This window comes from Tursiops truncatus, chromosome 15 (genome assembly GCF_011762595.2).
Source record: "Tursiops truncatus isolate mTurTru1 chromosome 15, mTurTru1.mat.Y, whole genome shotgun sequence".
NCBI classification, from domain to species: Eukaryota; Metazoa; Chordata; class Mammalia; order Artiodactyla; family Delphinidae; genus Tursiops; species Tursiops truncatus.
In genome coordinates this window covers 56,569,841-56,588,036 of record NC_047048.1, presented here as the reverse complement: position 1 = coordinate 56,588,036, position 18,196 = coordinate 56,569,841, and the positions used below count along the sequence as shown (strand labels likewise).

At 39.6% G+C, this 18,196-nt stretch overlaps 1 protein-coding gene across 5 annotated transcripts in view; it reads left to right on the top strand.

Moving 5' to 3' along the window:
• The window catches only part of ATRN (attractin), a 175,812-nt gene that overhangs the window by 96,457 nt on the left and 61,159 nt on the right, over window positions 1-18,196 (top strand). For all 5 annotated transcript variants that reach the window (XR_004522188.2, XM_019950678.3, XM_019950676.3 and 2 more), the window contains exons 19-23: window positions 4,042-4,179; window positions 7,225-7,318; window positions 9,174-9,226; window positions 13,169-13,263; window positions 16,700-16,778. Coding sequence is in view for 4 of the 5 variants with exons in the window: in XM_019950678.3 (XP_019806237.1) it covers window positions 4,042-4,179; window positions 7,225-7,318; window positions 9,174-9,226; window positions 13,169-13,263; window positions 16,700-16,778 (459 nt within the window). In the remaining variant the exon portion in view is untranslated. The remainder of the gene's footprint in view (window positions 1-4,041; window positions 4,180-7,224; window positions 7,319-9,173; window positions 9,227-13,168; window positions 13,264-16,699; window positions 16,779-18,196) is intronic.

Sequence of the window (18,196 nt, the reverse complement as noted above, 5' to 3'; positions counted from 1 at the left end):
TTTTTTGGGGGGGGGGTGGGTGCAGTACATGGGCCTCTCACTGTTGTGGCCTCTCCCGTTGCGGAGCACAGGCTCTGGATGCCCAGGCTCAGCGGCCATGGCTCACGGACCTAGCCGCTCCGCGGCATGTGGGATCTTCCCAGACCAGGGCACGAACCCATGTCCCCTGCATCAGCAGGCGGACTCTCAACCACTGCGCCACCAGGGAAGCCCTCTTTTTACTTTTTTTTTTTTTTTAACATCTTTATTGGGGTATAATTGCTTTACATACTTTCTTGATGGTATCTTTTGAAATACAAAAGATTTCGTTTATCCCATGTGCTTTTGGTATTGTATCTAAGAAGTCAGTGCCTAACTAACCCAAAAATCACAATTACTCCTGTGTTTTCTCTTTAAGGTTACATAGGTTTATCTCTTTGTATTTAGTTCCATAATTCATTTTGAGTTAATTTTTGTGTATGGTGTGAGGTAGGGGTCCAAATTTATCTTTTTGCATGTAGTTAATCAGTTGTCCCTGTACCATTTGTTGAAAAGACTATTTTTTTACTATTGAATTTTGGGAGCACATTTGTTGAAAATCAGTTGAATGTAAGAACTTATTTCTGGACTCTCATTTCTATTGCATTGACCTATATGTCTGTCCTTATGCTGATATCACACTCTTGATTTCTGTAGCTTTGTAGTAAGTTTTGAAATTGGGAAGTCTGAGTCCTCCAACTTTGTTCTTGTTTTCCTAGATTGTTATGGCTGTTCTGGGTTCTTTGAATTTCCATATGAATTTTAGGATGAACTTTTCAGTTTCAGTAACATCAACAGAAAGCCAGCTGACATCTGATAGAGATTGCATTGAATCTGTAGACCAACTGGGGGTATATTACCATCTTAACAATATTAATTAAGCCTTTTAGTTTATGAACCTGGAATGTCTTTCATTTCTTTAGTTTTTTATTTTCTTTCAGCAGTGTTTTATAAAGTTTTCAATGTATATATCTTATGCTTATTTTGTTAAATTTACTATACAAAGTATTTTATTCTTCTTCATGGTATTGTGAATGGAATTATCTTAATTTAGTTTTCTGATCATTGTTAATATGTAGAAATACAATATGTTAATCTTGTATTGTGCAACCTTGCTAAACTCATTATTTCTACTAGTTTTTTAGTGGATTAAGGTTTTCTATATACAAGTTTGTGTTGTTTACTAAGAAAGACAGTTTTACTGTCTTTCCTATCTGGATACCTTTTTAAAAAAAAATTTTGGGGGTGCTAATTGGCCTGGCTAGAAATTCCAGTACAATGTTGAATAAAAGTGGTGAGAGTGGACATCATTCTCTTGTTCCTGATCTTAGAGGGAAAGAATTCAGTCTTTTTCCATTATGTATGATGTTGGCCTTAGTTTTTTCGTACTTGTCCTTTATCAGGTTGAGAAATTTTACTTATATTCCTAGATTTTTGAAGGCTTTTGTCATGATTGGGTGCTGGATTTTGTCAAATGCATTTTCTGTATCACAATGGTGATGTGGTTTTGTTCTTTAGTTTATTAATATTACGTTATACTAATTGATTTAAGGATATCAAACCAGTCATTCATTCCTGGGATAAAGCCCATTTGCTTATGATGCATAATCCTTTTTACTGTGTTGCTGGATTTAGTTTGCTAGGTGGGTATTTTGTGTCTATTTTCATGAGAGATATAGGTCTGTTCTATAATTTTCTTTCTTGTTATGACTGTCTGGCTTTGGTACCAGGGTAGTACTGGCTTCAGAGTGAGTAGGGAAGTGTTCCCTCCTCTTGTATTTACTGTGAAAGAGTTTGCAAAAGGATTGGTATTAATTCTTCTTTAAGTACTGGTAGAATTCACCAGTGAAGCCATCTGGGCTTGGATTTTTCTTTGTGGGAAGATTTTTGATTATTCATTCAATCTCTTAGTATAGGTAAGTAAAGTATAATACAGGCAGCTTTTCTATTTCTGCTTGAGTCAGTTTAGGTAACCTGTATTTTATAGGAATTTTTCTATTTCATCTAAGTGATCAAATTTGTTGGCATACAGCTGTTCCTGTTATTTTCTGGCAAGTAGCTTTTTGGCTATATGTGTTCTCCTGTTTAATCTATTGAAGGGTTTTTGTTTTGCATCTGATTTTGTTTTATCCTTTTCATTTTGCAAGGTCTCTAAATATTGTGAAGGTTTGTTCCAGAGCTTGCTTTCTTATTTTATGAATGCAGTGATCTCTGAAACCTCCTTGAATTTGCTAAAATTAGTATTTTTCATTCTCTTAATTTTCTTGCATTAATCCTTCCTTCAGAGTTAGTCGTTCCGTGTGTTTATCTAGGTGGTGCTTTTAGGTTGATGATTTTCTCATACTAGTGATTCCTCAAGGTTGATTTGTATTTATAACTGAATGTCTAGGCTTATGCGTACTGGGTGTCGTGAAGGTGTGGTGTGATATCCTAAGGGAGAGGCTGACTAGCTAGTACCAGGGCTCTCCAGCTCTGGTCTGCTCTGGCTGTTGTTGAATGGTCTGCATTCCTTACACAGTGGAGGAAGGAAGGAGCAACGGACCAGGTGTGTGGATGCATTTGGCATGTTCATGGTTGTGCCGTGTGCCTCCCCACTTCGGGCGTTCTGGCTAGAAATTCAGTGCTTCAGAAGTATCTCTCAGTACTTCTCATAGCGCCTTTTCCTCTTATCCCTAACCCTTGTTTTTACGTTTCTTCTGTAATTTCAGTGAGATCTTGAAGGGGAAGAGAGAGAGAAGCATTTGTTCAATCTTTTTATCTTGAACCAGAATACAGATATTTTGGTAAATGATTTTAGGTATTACATTTTTTGTGTGTTGTGCTTTGCCCTTTTGCTATGTGCACAGTTGCTCATCTTCACAGGAAAAACATGTATAGTCCCCAGATCTTAAGCAATTTTGGTGGAATATTTGATGTAGTCATTTTTAAGTTCTTCAGTTGCAGTCTATTTAAAACAACTCAAATACCTACAGGGATGGGGTAGAAAGCAGGTGGGTAAACAGAACAGGTGCAAGGCCATGGAAAGTTGTCAAGGTGGAGACTGTATGACATTGACCAACCAAGACAGATCTGTAAAAGAGCAGATCTTAAATGTTTCACCACAAAAAAGAAATGGTAATTATGTGACATGATGCAGGTGTTAGCTATAGCTATGGTGGTCATCATTTTGTAGTAAGTGTATCAAATCAACACATTGTATACTTTAAATGTGCACTTTAGATTTACACAATGTTGTATGTCAGTTATGTCTCAATAGAGCTAAGGAGAAAAAAAGACAGGTCTGCTTACAGGTTGTGCACTACATGAGTGGCCCCACCTGAAGTATGCAGTGCACAACTGTCCTGAGCAGCCCTGAGAGGTCCAGGCCTCATATGCCTTTCTAGTTGTAAACTCCTGTATGCATCAGAAATCAGTAATTCCACTTATAGAAATGTTTACATATAAACATGGTTATTTTTCTAAAAATGAAAAATTGAAAGAAAACTAAATATCAAAATGTAATGGTTAAGTGACTGTTTGGCTTCATAGAAATCATTCTGCCATTTAAAGTTTTGTTTATGATAGGTAAAATAATGTGGTAAAATAATTGTGATCTACATTTTAAAAAATCAAAATTGAATATTAATATGAACACAACTGTGTAAAACTGTATAGAAAAAAATATTGGAAGGAAGGATCCAAATGTGGACAGTGATCTCTGGGTGGTGAAATTGTATATGATTTTTTTTTCCCTTTCCTTGTATTTTTCAAATTTACTATCATGAGCATATATTATTTTCACAATTAATAACAACAAAAACTTTTTTTTTAATGGCTCTGGACTTTCACCTTGCTTGGTATATTTCTGATTTTCCTGAATTAGCTCTTTTTTGATGTTTTGATCTTATTTCTCAAACTAGTTTTTAGTAGTTTTGATGATTATTTAGAAGCAATAAGGAACTTAGATAGTTGCAAATAAATCTTGTGGAACGTACTCCACCCAGCTCTACCATAGGAAAAGCCCCTTAAAATTCTTTCTTTCAGCTTGCCAGTGCAATGGCCACAGCAAATGCATTAATCAGAGTATCTGTGAGAAGTGTGAAAACCTGACCACGGGCAAGCATTGTGAGACCTGCATATCTGGCTTCTATGGTGATCCGACCAATGGGGGAAAATGTCAACGTAAGTCAAATTTTTCAGGGTTACTGATTGCAAACCAGGTGGCACATAATGCATCTGTTTGACTTGTATATCTTGGAGGAAAAAAGCCACTTGGTTTCAGATATTGCATTTCTTAAGTTATACTTGTCAGGAGCTCAGCTGAGTTGGGGGAGAGAGAGCAGAGCTGCCTGGTGTCAGAGTAGCCATTAAAGCAACTAGTCAAAAATGAAGGACTTCCCTGGTGGTCCAGTGGTTAAGATTGCACGCTCAATGCAGGGGGCCCGGGTCTGATCCTTGGTTAAGGAACTAGATCCCACATGCCGCAACATGAGCCTGCATGCCACAACTAAAGATCCCCTGTGAGGCAACGAAGATCCTGCATGCCACAACTAAGACCCAGCGCAGCCAAATAAATAAATATTAAAAAGAAAAAAATGAGGAAGTTAAGCCTTTAATCACTTACTCTGATGGTATAAGCAAGAGGCTTACACTGGAGAAAGCACTGACTCCCCTTGTTCCACTATCCCTCCTGGAATGGTGCTCTGGTTGAGCGTCAAGTGGATCAGCATAGGCTTCAGGGAAAACTTGTTGTTAAGGGAGCCCTGAACCAAAAGGCCCAGCAAAAAGCCTTTTATGGCCCCTGGGGTCGGGAGGGAGGGTGAAGGGGAAGGACTAAGAGTGGAAAAGTACCTGGGACTGAGTGGGTAAAGCCTCTTTGAGGTTCCCCTCCTCCTCCATATGGAAACTCAGTAGAGGTGACTGAAGAAGACCTCTGCCCAAGGCTTCAGATAAAGAGACCTAGGAATGAAGATTCCTGAGCTAGGAATGCAAATATGTGAAAGAGAGTGGCTGGCCAGGTGACCTGAGACCTTGACTCAGCCCCCCTCAGAGACTTCCACCCAGGCTGGTGTGGGGAGGGCAGTTTTCCTGGTATGGCCCACCAGGGAAAGCCTTTGTCATTGTCTATGGTTCGGCCTCAAAAATCACATGTAGGTTTTTAACCAGGAGCTGGACTCCTCAATACTTCTACTATTTTTAAAGATTTAAGTAGTCCCATGTTTCCCCATACATGTCAAATAGATTCCTGTAAGTAGTAGGACACTTTATTGTTAGTACACAAATTATATTTTTTAAAATGACAAGTGATACCAATAAACTACTTTTTGGTTTGTTCTAGTTTATAGTGGAAAGACCCATCAGGTCTGAGTAGGAAAATAAATAAGAAAGGAAAATCTCTACCTACTCGTCACATCCCACCTCCAAACTCCTTAGCATGGTTCTTGAGAATCTGACCCCAGAGCATCCAGAAGAGAGTTAGTGTCCTAGTGGAACCTCTCTGGGGTTTAGTTCCTTCATCTGTAAAATGGGGATAGTAGGGTGGTTGTTGAAATGAAAGCAGTCAGCAGGACATAACAGGTAGATGTGAGCAATTATTATTACTCTTCTGATGTCCTTTCTTACCACTCTTAAGTAAAATTTCTTGCTCAGATTAAAAGGTATTAAGTAAAACTTTTTTCACTCTTTGTGAATAGATTTCATCCATTAGACAGAAATCAGAGTACCTGACATTATTGAGTGGTGAGTATATACAAGGCATTGTGCTGGTAGCTACCTGAGACAGTGCTGCTTTTATTATCCCCAGGATCCAAGTAGCCTGCCCAGGGTCTCACTGAGATTTGGCCATGCTGAGAACCATATCCAGGATGTGTGACTTTAGCTGTTGGGCCTGGTTGTGCCACTGTGAGGGTACCATCGTCCCCATATCTTCAGCTCTTATCTTAGAAAAATTACATTCTCCTCTGTGGCATCTCTGGGGCCCGAGTACAGTTGTTCAGAACTCAGAGGTAGCTTTATTTTTCAGAGTCGCAATCCATAATAGAAAGCATGATTTAAAAATACTGTGAGTGACACCAAGTCTTTAATGTTTTCTTCTTAGAATTGTATAGTCCTTAAGCTATGGATAACAGCGATGATTTTTTGAATGCTTACTGTGTTTTATTCATGTGTTATCTCATTTAATCCTCCCCAAAACCCTACAGGATAGGCACTGTTATTATCCCTGTCACATGGATGAGGAGGCTGACTTAGAAAGGGAGCTAAGTGGAGGGACCTGAATTCAAACTCAGGCAAACTGAACTTTAGGCCTTTGCTTTTGTTAACACACTGCACCTCTCTCCATCCTCAGTAGAGCCCAGAGTTGAACGCTAGTGTTTCTTACTCCAGCATAAATTTTCTTCCCCACTGCACTATTCTATTCATAGGTTTCTTTGGATTTTTTTCCCCCACCGGATTTCTTTTAAAAGTACACCTGTCTCCAGCCTAATACTTTTAATTTATTCACAGAAAAACAGTTTGTAGAGTGAAAAGGTATTGAGCAAAAGGACTCATTTATTTCACCTGGAGTATAAAGTTTGTCATAGCTCACACCTATGTGTTGGATGAAAGAAGGTGGAGATGTGTTGGTGGCTAGATGAGGGAGATGAAAAGAGTCATTTGCTGTTAAGGAAGAAGGCGGCAGACAAGGGTGTGAATCCTAGAGGGCCGCTGAAACACTGACCTGCCATTGGAATCCTGCCTCAGAAGTGTGGCCATTGTGGAGAAGTCTCCTCAGCTAAGGCAGAGCTTAGCCAGACCAACCCTCCCCCCAGAGGACAGTCATCACTCAGAGGTCTCTGAGGACGGGGACTTAGTCTGTGTGCCATACTGGAGATGCTTCAGAAATGTTTATTGAGTGAATGAGAGAATGGTGATAGTGAAAAACAGAGTCTATTGCAAAGATGTTTACAAAGTCTATTGCAGAGGGATGACCTCATTGGCAGCAGACACTGACATTTCTCTTTCCTCCTGGCCTGTGACTTTGGCTTCTTTACTGTTGCCTTGACATTATTTGAGATAAATCACTAGCTAAAAAACAAGAATTGTACCCCTTAAATGAATGCATTTATTTTACCTGCCTTTCCTGTTGAATCCAGTTGAGATAATGTTATTTGTTTTAGGGAAAGTCTCTAATAGTGGTAATCTTTTAAGCCAGTTGTGACCACCTGCTTTCCTTTTCCTTCTCCCCAGCATGCAAGTGCAATGGGCACGCGTCGCTGTGCAATACCAACACGGGCAAGTGCTTCTGCACCACCAAGGGTGTCAAGGGGGACGAGTGCCAGCTGTGAGTACCACACTCCCGGGACTCCTGCCACAGGCCACACCTCATCAGGGAGGGCCGAGGGGCTGTGAAACTGCCTGAACCCCAAGAGCCACCCTTTTTTCTCTGGGCCTTGTTGCCGTGGGCTCTGAGGGATCCCCAAGTTGACTGATTTGAAATTTTGCCCTTTCTACTTCAGATAGGTGTAATTTAGTCACCCTTCGTACTGGGAAGTTTGTCAGTTTAGCAGTAATTCCTTAATGGCTCTTTAAATCACAATTTTATGTTTGAGTGACACTGACAGTTCCTTGCTTTCTGACTTGGATTAGTCTTTTAACTTCAGTAACGACTTGATTTTTGTCATGTCAGGAGATTTTCCTAAAAGATAGAGTTAGAAGAGCTGGTATTCCAGGACAGTATTTTATTTGGCATTTTGGTTGTCTAATAGTAGAGAGGTCATCTTGCCTTTAACACACCCTCCCTGTTCTAGCATTTTCCTTGGTGAAGTATGTCAAACATGTTTCGGGGAAGAGTTTGGAGTTCCCATCCATGAGGATGCAAACAGCATCAGGCAGATGTGGGGATTCAGCCCTGACTGTGCCTCCACTGAGTAGGGTGCTGTTGAGGCAAATCACTTAAAATGAGGTGTTAAGCCTCATTTTCCCCATCTATCAATAGTGAGGCTAGTGGTAATTGTTTTTAGTGTCCTGGTGAGTTGAAACAAGAGAGATTATTCCCGAGTTTCTCTCTCCCTCACCAGAAAACCTCATAAAATAAGCTCTAAATTTAATTTTTAAATCTAGGTTCCTTTAAATAGAAAAATGTAATAGAGCAAAATTAATCACCCCTGCCTTCAGTTAATGGTATACAACAAAGAAATGAAGTGTAGGTCTAGTGAAAGACTTTCTCTTTAGGAAATTTTAAATATAAACAAGTGCTGATAATCACTCTAGATAAAAAGACACAACATCCTTGTATTATTTATCTGGCAAAAGTACTTGACCCAAGCTTTCCCCTCCTTTCCTCACAGTTCATAGCTATTGTGCCTGCCTGAATCACTTTGTAAAGTGGGAGCCTGGGTTTTACTGATGTTCATAGATGATATTTATGAGGAAATTAATCATTCTTTTTTACTAGAACTTATTTTTTTCTCCAGACTGATGAACCATGTCCAAGGGTTGTTTTTGGTTTTTTATTTTTTAAGTGATTCTTGGTTTTTAGCCTTCTCTCACTTGTATTTAAAGAACAGGTTCAATTTATCCAGGAAAAGTGAAAAATGAATATATGAAAAATGGTTTTTTTTTTTTTTTCAGTAACAGCTCTGATTTTATTGCAGTAATAAAAACAGACAGCTAGATGGCCCTAGGAGAAAAACACATGTAAGATAGCCGTTCTTCCACTTAGCCACCATTTACATCTTTTGGCATAATCTCTTCTAAACAGTTTGCCTTTGCCACAGTCTCATCCACACCCACACATTCCAAAATGGATAAAAACTTAATTACTTTATTAGCAACTAACCACAGGTAAGTCAATTTGAAAAATGTTTTAACTGCACTTGTAGAAGAATATTTAGTCCATACAAAAGTGAACATGTGTTTTTCGTGATAATAGGATCTAAATTTTATTTTATTTGAATTTATCTCATGTGCTTTGGCAAATGTTTATCAGTTGGTGGTGGTGTGAACTGCTGGGCAGTCAGCATTGAAAATGAATGCAAAGTCTTGTTAGTCCATCTGATTTGAGTAACAGTGAAGAATGTAATTGTACTGACTCAAAAACTGGTAGTTTATATAAAAAGATCTACTTGATTTTAAAGTGAATGTTGATTCTGTTTTAAGTAACAACAGAAAATAATCTTCATTTTGTTTCCCCCTAGATGTGAAGTAGAAAATCGATACCAAGGAAACCCTCTCAAAGGAACATGTTACTGTAAGTGTTTTTGCAGTTCTCATTTGTCTAGAAGCAAAGTAGTTCAGTAAAACATTATTTTCTTTAACATGGTTTGAGAATGATAAGTGCTATAGGAATATAGTAACCACCCATAGAAGTGTCGCCTAATCTGATGTGTTACAGTCTATTAAATTTAATACATATGTAAACTATTTTAGGCTGCTTTAATTCTGGTTATGGTTTATATCAGTATGTCCATAGCAGATATCAGGGAAGAGTACAGAGATATACGTCTCTGGCTTTCCTAATTTATATTCTCTTGAAACCTTATTTCATTTGCCATTATGTGGTTGGGGTCATTGTATGTCATATTTTAGGATCGATCAAACACAGAATTCTTAAAATATAGTTGAAGTTATTCCCTCTGAAACTGATTTGTGTTAACCACCTCTCTAGGAACTAATATGTAAAATAAAATATCTAGTGATTAACTTACAGTGAACAGTAAATCTGGAAAGGTGACCAGGTCCTTATGGGTAAATGCATTTTCTTCCTGTAGGAGAATCCACATACTAGGTCAGATTATGGAACCAAAGGAAAATGAGCTAATGTTTTCACATTCTGTTATAATTATATACTGGCTTTTCTGGGTAAAATAATGTCCACTCAAAATTCATGTCCAGCTAGAACCTATAAATGTGTTTTTCTAGAAAAAAACAAGAGAAAAACTTCATGACCTTGTATATGGGAAGGTTCTTAGATGTGATACGAAAAGCACAATTCATAAAAGAAAAACTCATTTATTGGGACTTATCAAAATTTAAAACTTGTGTTTTTAAAAAATACTGTTTAAAAAGTAAAAAACAAGGGACTTCCCTGGTGGTGCAGTGGTTAAGAATCTGCCTGCCAGTTCAGGGAACACGGGTTCAATCCTTGGTCTGGGAAGATCCCACATGCCATGGAGCAACTAAGCCCATGCGCCACTACTGAGCCTGTGCTCTAGAGCCCGCGAGCCACAACTGCTGAGCCTGCATGCCACAACTACTGAAGCCCACGCACCTAGAGCCCTTGCTCCACAACAAGAGAAGCCACCACAGTGAGAAGCCCACACACGGCAACGAAGAGTAGGCCCCACTCCACAACTAGAGAAAGCTCACGCGCAGCAATGAAGACCCAACGCAGCCAAAATTAAATAAATAAATTAATTTTAAAAAAAGTAAACAACCAGCTACAGACTAAGGAAAATGTTTACAAAGCGTATCTTTGATTAAGAGTTTATATTTAGAATATATAAAGAACTCTTACAACTGGATAAGGGGACAATTTCAGTTAAAAACAGACAAAGATTTGAATAGACATTTCACCAAAGAAGATAGACGAATTGCCAATAAGCACTTGAAGAAATGTGTAACATTATTAGACATTTGGGATATGTGTATTAAAACCACAATGAGGGGGCTTCCCTGGTGGCGCAGTGGTTGAGAGTCCGCCTGCCAGCGCAGGGGACACGGGTTCGAGCCCTGGTCCGGGAAGATCCCACATGCCGCGGAGCAGCTAGGCCCATGCGCCACAACTGCTGAGCCTGCGCTCTGGAGCCCAACGAGCCACAACTACTGAGCCCGCGTGTCACAACTACTGAGGCCCGCGCTCCTGGAGCCCGTGCTCTGCAACGGGAGAGGCCACCGCAACGAGAGGCCCGTGCACTGCAACGGAGAGTGGCCCCCGCTCGCTGCAACTGGAGAGAGCCCACGCACAGCAACGAAGACCCAATGCAGCCAAAAGTAAATAAATTAAATAAATTAAAAAAAAAACACACAATGAGGGGGCTTTCCTGGTGGCGCAGCAGTTAAGAATCCACCTGCCAATGCAGGGGACACGGGTTCGAGCCCTCGTCCGGGAAGATCCTACATGCCGCTGAGCAGCTAAGGCCATGTGCCACAACTACTGAGCCTGTGCTCTAGAGCCCGTGAGCCACAACTGCTGAGCTCACGCACCACAGCTACTGAAGCCCGCCTGCCTAGAGCCCGTGCTCTGCAACAAAAGAAGCCACTGCAATGAGAAGCCCATGCACCGCAACGAAGAGTAGCCCCCGCTAGCCACAACTAGAGAAAGCCCGCACGCAGCAACAAAGACCCAACGCAGCCAAAAAAAAAAACCAAACACACAGTGAGATACACCCCTAGAATGACTAGAATCAAAAGCCAATACAGTGGCTTAATAAAAGACAACTGGATTCTCATATATGCTTCTGCATTCAATCTGTTGCACTATGTCTCTTTGGTTAAAGTACACACAAAAAAAACCTGGCCCCACCAAACATATAGTTAGAAATGGATGGAGTGTTTTAATAACCTTTTCAGGTAACTGGGTATTATCCTTTGATACCATATCAAAGCCAGGCAACTGGTCATATCTTAAAGGTTAGTTTAGGGCTTCCCTGGTGGCGCAGTGGTTGAGAGTCCGCCTGCCGATGCAGGGGACACGGGTTCGTGGCCCGGTCCGGGAAGATCCCACATGCCGCGGAGCGGCTGGGCCTGCGCGTCCAGAGCCTGTGCTCCACAACGGGAGAGGCCACAACAGTGAGAGGCCCACGTACAGCCAAAAAAAAAAAGGTTAGTTTATAATGTGAAACCTGAAACCATATCAATTAATTTTTTGTAATCTGGTACCTTATATTTCTCTATCTTGAAAAATAAAAGCCAATACCAAGTTTTAGCAATGATGTGGAGAAAGTGAAACCCTTTTAAATTTTTTGTGGGAATATAAAATGGTTTTCCACTTTGGAAAATCATTTGGCAGTTTTTTGAACAGTTAAAAATAAACTTACCAACAACTCCCCATTTCCCTCTTCCCCTACCCTCTAACAACCACCATTCTACTTTGTCTATATGAATTTGACTATTCTAGGTACTTCATATAAGTGGAAATATGTAGTATTTGTCTTTTTGTGATCCATTTATTTCATTTAGCATAATGTCCTCAAGGTTCATTCATGTTGTAGCATGTGTCACAATTTCCTTTCTCTTTAAGACTGAGTGATATTCCATTGAATGTATATACCATATTTTGTTTATCCATTCGTCTGTTGATGGACACTTGGTTTGCTTCCACCATTGGGCTATGATCTCTTTGGCTGCTATGAACATGGTTGTACAAATAGCCCTTCAGGATCCTACTTTCAGTTCTTTTGGTATATACTCAGAAGTGGAATTGCTGGATCATTTGGTAATTCTATTTTAATTTTTTGAGGAACTGCCATACTGTTTTTCACAGCAGCTGCACCATTCCCACCAGCAGTGCACAAGGGTTCCAATTTCTCCACATCCTCACCAACACTTTTTTCGGTGGTAGCCATCCTACTACAGGTGATGTGTTATCTCATTGTGGTTTTGATTTGTATTTCCCTAATGATCATTGATGTTGAGCACCTTTTCATGTGCTTATTGGCCATTTGTATATCTTCTTTGGAGAACTATCTATTCAAGTCTTTGCCCATTTTTAAATCGGGTTGTTGAATTGTGCAGTACTTCTTAGAATTAAATTATACCATCTTTAGCCAGTAGGCTCTTTTTCAAGCTATGTTCTTTTGCTACATTACATTAGTCTTTGAATGCTTTCTTGCTTTCTAGAATAAGATAGCTGAGGCACATATTCCTTGCCCCAAACCTGAAATCAACCATTTTTACTTGGAGTCTTGGTTTCTTTTATACCATTAATTTATAGCTTTGTATCCTTAAGCATAAATAGATGCTCAATTAATATTTCTAGGTAAGTTAGCTTGGAGCCTAAAATCTCAACCAGGGTGATGATACAAGGAGGTTTTGGTGGGTTAACTCAAACAAAATGACATTACCCACAGACTTTGCCAAAAGTGCTTTCCTGGCTGTTGAATGTTTATGAGAAAATCAATCTGTATCTCTAGAGACCTATTCTGTTTTGTTTTGTTTCAGTTGTTAAATACACATTTCTTTCTTTCCATAGATACTCTTCTTATTGACTATCAGTTCACCTTTAGCCTATCCCAGGAAGATGACCGCTATTACACAGCCATCAATTTTGTGGCTACACCTGATGAAGTAAGATTTAAAAGTCTTCTTACTTTGTTTTGAATTTGTGTGGAACTTTTTCTTGGTCACTATGGATAGAAGCACTGCCTTAGCAGCGGTCTCCAGAAGTGGAGTCCACAGGATGATGTTTAGAGGTACAGGAAAGAAATGTTAGAATCTACATTTATCTCCTTTGTATTTAAAAGGTAAGATTTACCATGTTGTTAAGATTTTTTTTTCTTTTTTTGCAGTATGCGGGCCTCTCACTATTATGGCCTCTCCTGTTGCAGAGCACAGGCTCCAGACGGGCAGGCTCAGCGGCCATGGCTCACAGGCCTAGCCGCTCCGCGGCATATGGGATCTTCCCGGACTGGGGCACAAACCCGTGTCCCCTGCATCGGCAGGCGGACTCTCAACCACTGCGCCACCAGGGAAGCCCCATGTTGTTAAGATTTACCATGATCTGATATACAGAGTGACACTGACTCCACACATACTTGGTTTGCCCATCAGCCCATCACAGCCCCATACAGGAAAGGAAAGGAGACTGCAAGGGGAACTTCCCTGTTAGGGGGGCAGTGTCAGAACCGAGATTTACTCTCTCAGAATGGAAATTAATACCAGTGATGCCAGACAGGTGACATTTATGCTCCTAGAATGAGTTCCTATCCTCATTAGGAGGTAAAAACAGTGAAGAAGTAAGCCAGAAATAATTGAAATTACTAAGGTAACTATTTGAAATGTATTTTTATATCTACTGTTGTTAATGGTAAACCCCAACCTGCCATAAGGTATTACCTAGAGGTAAAAGGGAGCCAACACAGTATGACATTTAAAAGTAAAGCATCTAGAATATGAACACGCACCTATATGATTTCTTCAGTGAAATATAAAGTCATTTAATACCTACTCTGGTACATAATGAAATTTTACTAAACCTAATGGTAAATTATTTAGGGCCCTCCTTGGAGGTTTCTTATTTCTCATCAACATACACAAAGCCATTTACCATTACAAAAATACAATGAATGAGGCTTCCCTGATGGCGCAGTGGTTGAGAGTCCGCCTGCCAATGCAGGGGACACGGGTTCGTGTCCCGGTCTGGGAAGATCCTACATGCCGCGGAGCGGCTGGGCCTATGAGCCATGGCTGCTGGGCCTGCGCATCCGGAGCCTGTGCTCTGCAACGGGAGAGGCCACAACAGTGAGAGGCCCGCATACCGCAAAAAAACAAAACAAAACAAAAATTACAATAAATGTAACAAATAATACATGGAAAACAATATGACAATAAGCCAAAGTGCATTCCTTTGATAACAGATGTTATCAACAAGCACTGCTAAATTTAAGAAATAAATAAATCAGTAGTAAAATGAAGTCCAGTGTGGGATATTCACAATTAAATGAAAGTAAGATTTGTTTTTTGTATTCCACTTCAATGATAAAATTAAGAAGAGATGTACTAGAGAAGATACATTCTCATGAGTGAATAGCTTTTTAAGTAAAAATAATAAATGACTTTCAATGAAAATGTTTTGTGGAAAAATTGTGTTGGTATATCATTTCAGTGGCTGTACTGACCAGAATTTTTTTTTAATTTTTTAGGATAAGGCTATAGCAAAAGTACCACACATGAAATTTATTTACTGCCTTGTTTCTCTTATGACAGAATATTTAATAGTTACACAATGTATGTGTCCTGTCTTTTACAAAAGCATCAAGATTTCAAGGTTATTAATCCTTTCCAGGGAAAGAAGTAATTGCTAGTAATGTGCTACCAGCAAACATTAAAAAATAGGGAATTCCCTGGCGGTCCAGTGTTTAGGACTCCATGCTTCCACTGCAGGGGGCATGGGTTCGATCCTTGATCAGGGAACTAAGATCCCACGTGCCGTGACGCAGCTCAATAAATAAATAAACACTTGAGCTGTCCCTTTAAGAGGATGGTGAGGCCTTATCAATAAATGAGAAGGTAACTGCTTTATGAGAGAAACTTCTGGTTTGGAGATCACGTTTTGGAAATAGCTGTTTGGAAATGCTTCTATTGTTGTAATTTTTGTGCTGTAAAAACTATCAAAAGAACGCTCTTTAAAATCTTAATTTTCTAACCTGTTTTAAAAATCTTTCAATGTGAAGAATTTCAGCAGGATTGGATTCAAAAATATAAAATGCAACATCTGACTCATTTGGAAAAACAGTTTTTTGACCCCAAGAAAGAGATTTATTAGCCAAATTTCAGGGAAAACTAAAAATTAGTATCATGATTTACCCAACACTACTGACAGTGCTCTTCTTCCAGCTGGCCCAACACATTCCTCAGAGATACCTTTTTCAGTCATTAAAACCGAGAGTCACAATAAATTAAACTAGCTCTTCAAACTGCTGTATCTCTAAGTGGTATACAAAGTTTTCAAAGGTAATAAGACATATTCTGTCATATTTCTCTTGAAATAATATTTTTAGTGAGAGAAAAATGTTCTTAATCATGGATGAAGACAATTTAAAGTTTTTAAATTTAGTTTATTTCAGCTTTATGTGCTATTCCTTAAAAACCACTTCCATTGGGCTTCCCTGGTGGTGCAGTGGTTGAGAGTCCACCTGCCAATGCAGGGGTTTGTGCCCCGGTCCGGGAAGATCCCACATGCCGCAGAGCGGCTGGGCCCATGAGCCATGGCCGCTGAGCCTGCGCGTCCGGAGCCTGTGCTCCATGATGGGAGAGGCCACAACAGTAAGAGGCCCGTGTACTGCAAACAAACAAACAAACAAACAAAAAAAAACCACTTCCATTTTGGAGAACTTTACACTGTATATAATCTATGGGTTCAGAAGTACATAGGTTTGATTTATAAGTTAATATAAATTGAGACACTTGACCAAGTGTTTTACTCTTCAGACATTTGGACAGGGCTGCCCAGAGGATCCTTAAGAGGCTGATTCCCTAACATAGGTCACGGGATGTAGGTCACTGTGCTCTGGTGAGGGTCTTTTTAAAAGGTACTTTTTCATGGAGTTAGGCATTTGATAAAGCATTAAATCCCATATACTTTTTTTTTAATTCAACTAATTTATTTATTTGGTTGCACTGGGTCTTGGTTATGGCAGGCGGGCTCCTTAGTTGTGGCATGAGAACTCTTAGTTGCGGCATGCATGTAGGATCTAGTTCCCTGACCAGGGATCAAACACGGGGCCCCTGCATTGGGAGCACAAAGTCTTAACCAGTGTGCCACCAGGGAAGTCCCTAAATCCCATATACTTTTATGGGAGGGAAATGAAATTTGTTTGGGGTATATTGCTTATGTTAAGGTTAAAAATTTTGCTGTTCTATAAGCATGAGTTTCTCTTAAGACATTAAAGTATCTTTTTGTAATTAAGAAAGTTGAGAGTAGTAAAATTTAACTACTGCTTTCTTTTAAAATCAGGAAACTGTTACAGTAATTCATTTTCTAATTATTTGTACATCTCATTAGCAAAATAGGGATTTGGACATGTTCATCAATGCCTCCAAAAACTTCAACCTCAACATCACCTGGGCTGCCAGCTTCTCAGGTAAAGACATACCTAGAGAAGACCTTCCGAGTGGAGATAATTGATTGAGAAAGAGTTGAGAAAAGGGGCTCTGGAGACAGACAGATGGGTTTGAAACCCACTTTTGCCACTTATTAGCTGGAAGACCTTGAGCAAGTTTCTAAAATCTATCTCTAGACCCTTAGGGTTATTCATCTTAAAGAGAAGGTAATAATACTTATACTGTAGATTAAATTTGGCTATACCTGTCAGTGCCTGCCATGGTATCAAGATCAGTACATGCTCACGACCCCTGCCCTACTACCACCATTAATACCATTGCTGCAGCCTCTGCTGTGGTGCTGCCATCATCATCTCCATCCATGCTTCAGAAGTGAAAAATGCAAGTGACTCAGTTTCAAGAAAAGGAAACATTTTTAATAGAATGAGATTTTAGTAGGTACAGGGGAAAATGTACTTTGGGAATTAAATAAAACTCTAAGAGCACAGCTTTTGCTGTCTTGTTTATCTTACAGTGATTTACTAAAGATCCTCTGAGCAGAAAATCTAAAGAAAGAAAGGGTGGCCCTGATGTAGTGGTTAAGAATGTAGCTCAGCAGACCTAGATTTGAATTCTCCCTGTTACTTGTTTTCTGAGCTAGTTTCCGCAGGTATGAAATGGGATAATAAAAACAGCCGTGTAGAATGTTCTGAGAATTAAATGAGATAATAAATGAAGTACTCGGTGTAAGTGCTAGAAACATGGGATATTCTCATCAAATGGTAATTATGTTTCATCATCATTATTACTATCACAATACTGTTTTTTGGTCAAAACACAATCAGTTAGACTGAAACAAAATAAAAACATTACTTTGCACATCACTTTGTGTTCATCATATCTTAAAAGACTGTGTAGAATTCAGAAAAGGTTCAGAAACTTGCAGTGAGGAGAGGTCTTTAAGAAAAAGTCTGGATTATCAAAGCCTTTGTTTGGAGAAGGGTGGCATCCCTGAGTATGTGATTGATTTACAATGACAGTCTCAATGAGGACCAGCCAATCTGGCTTCAGTCACAGGATTTAACTCAGACATGGGAAAAGCCTATTTCATGAATCTTTATAAACACTAGAATTCCTGGCTGAGGGACAATGTGGAATGTTGAAGGACTGCCTGGGAATAGGATAGGTTTATATCAGATTGGGGGGATTTAGAGTCAGTTGTAGCTGGTAGCAGAAGGGACTGAGTGACCCCTAGAGCTCCTTCCTCCCTGCTGCTGTTGAGACTTGCGGTCACTGCTAGTTAAAAAGTGAGGGCTGAATCCGTGTCCCTGGTATGGGGGATCTAGAGCACTGCCAAACAGCTTTAAGGGGGCAGTGCAAAGCAAATGAAGTGTTGTGGGCAGAATGAATGCCATTGCTTGTTAATAAGATTCTAGTGGTATCTGGATTTTCAAAGCCA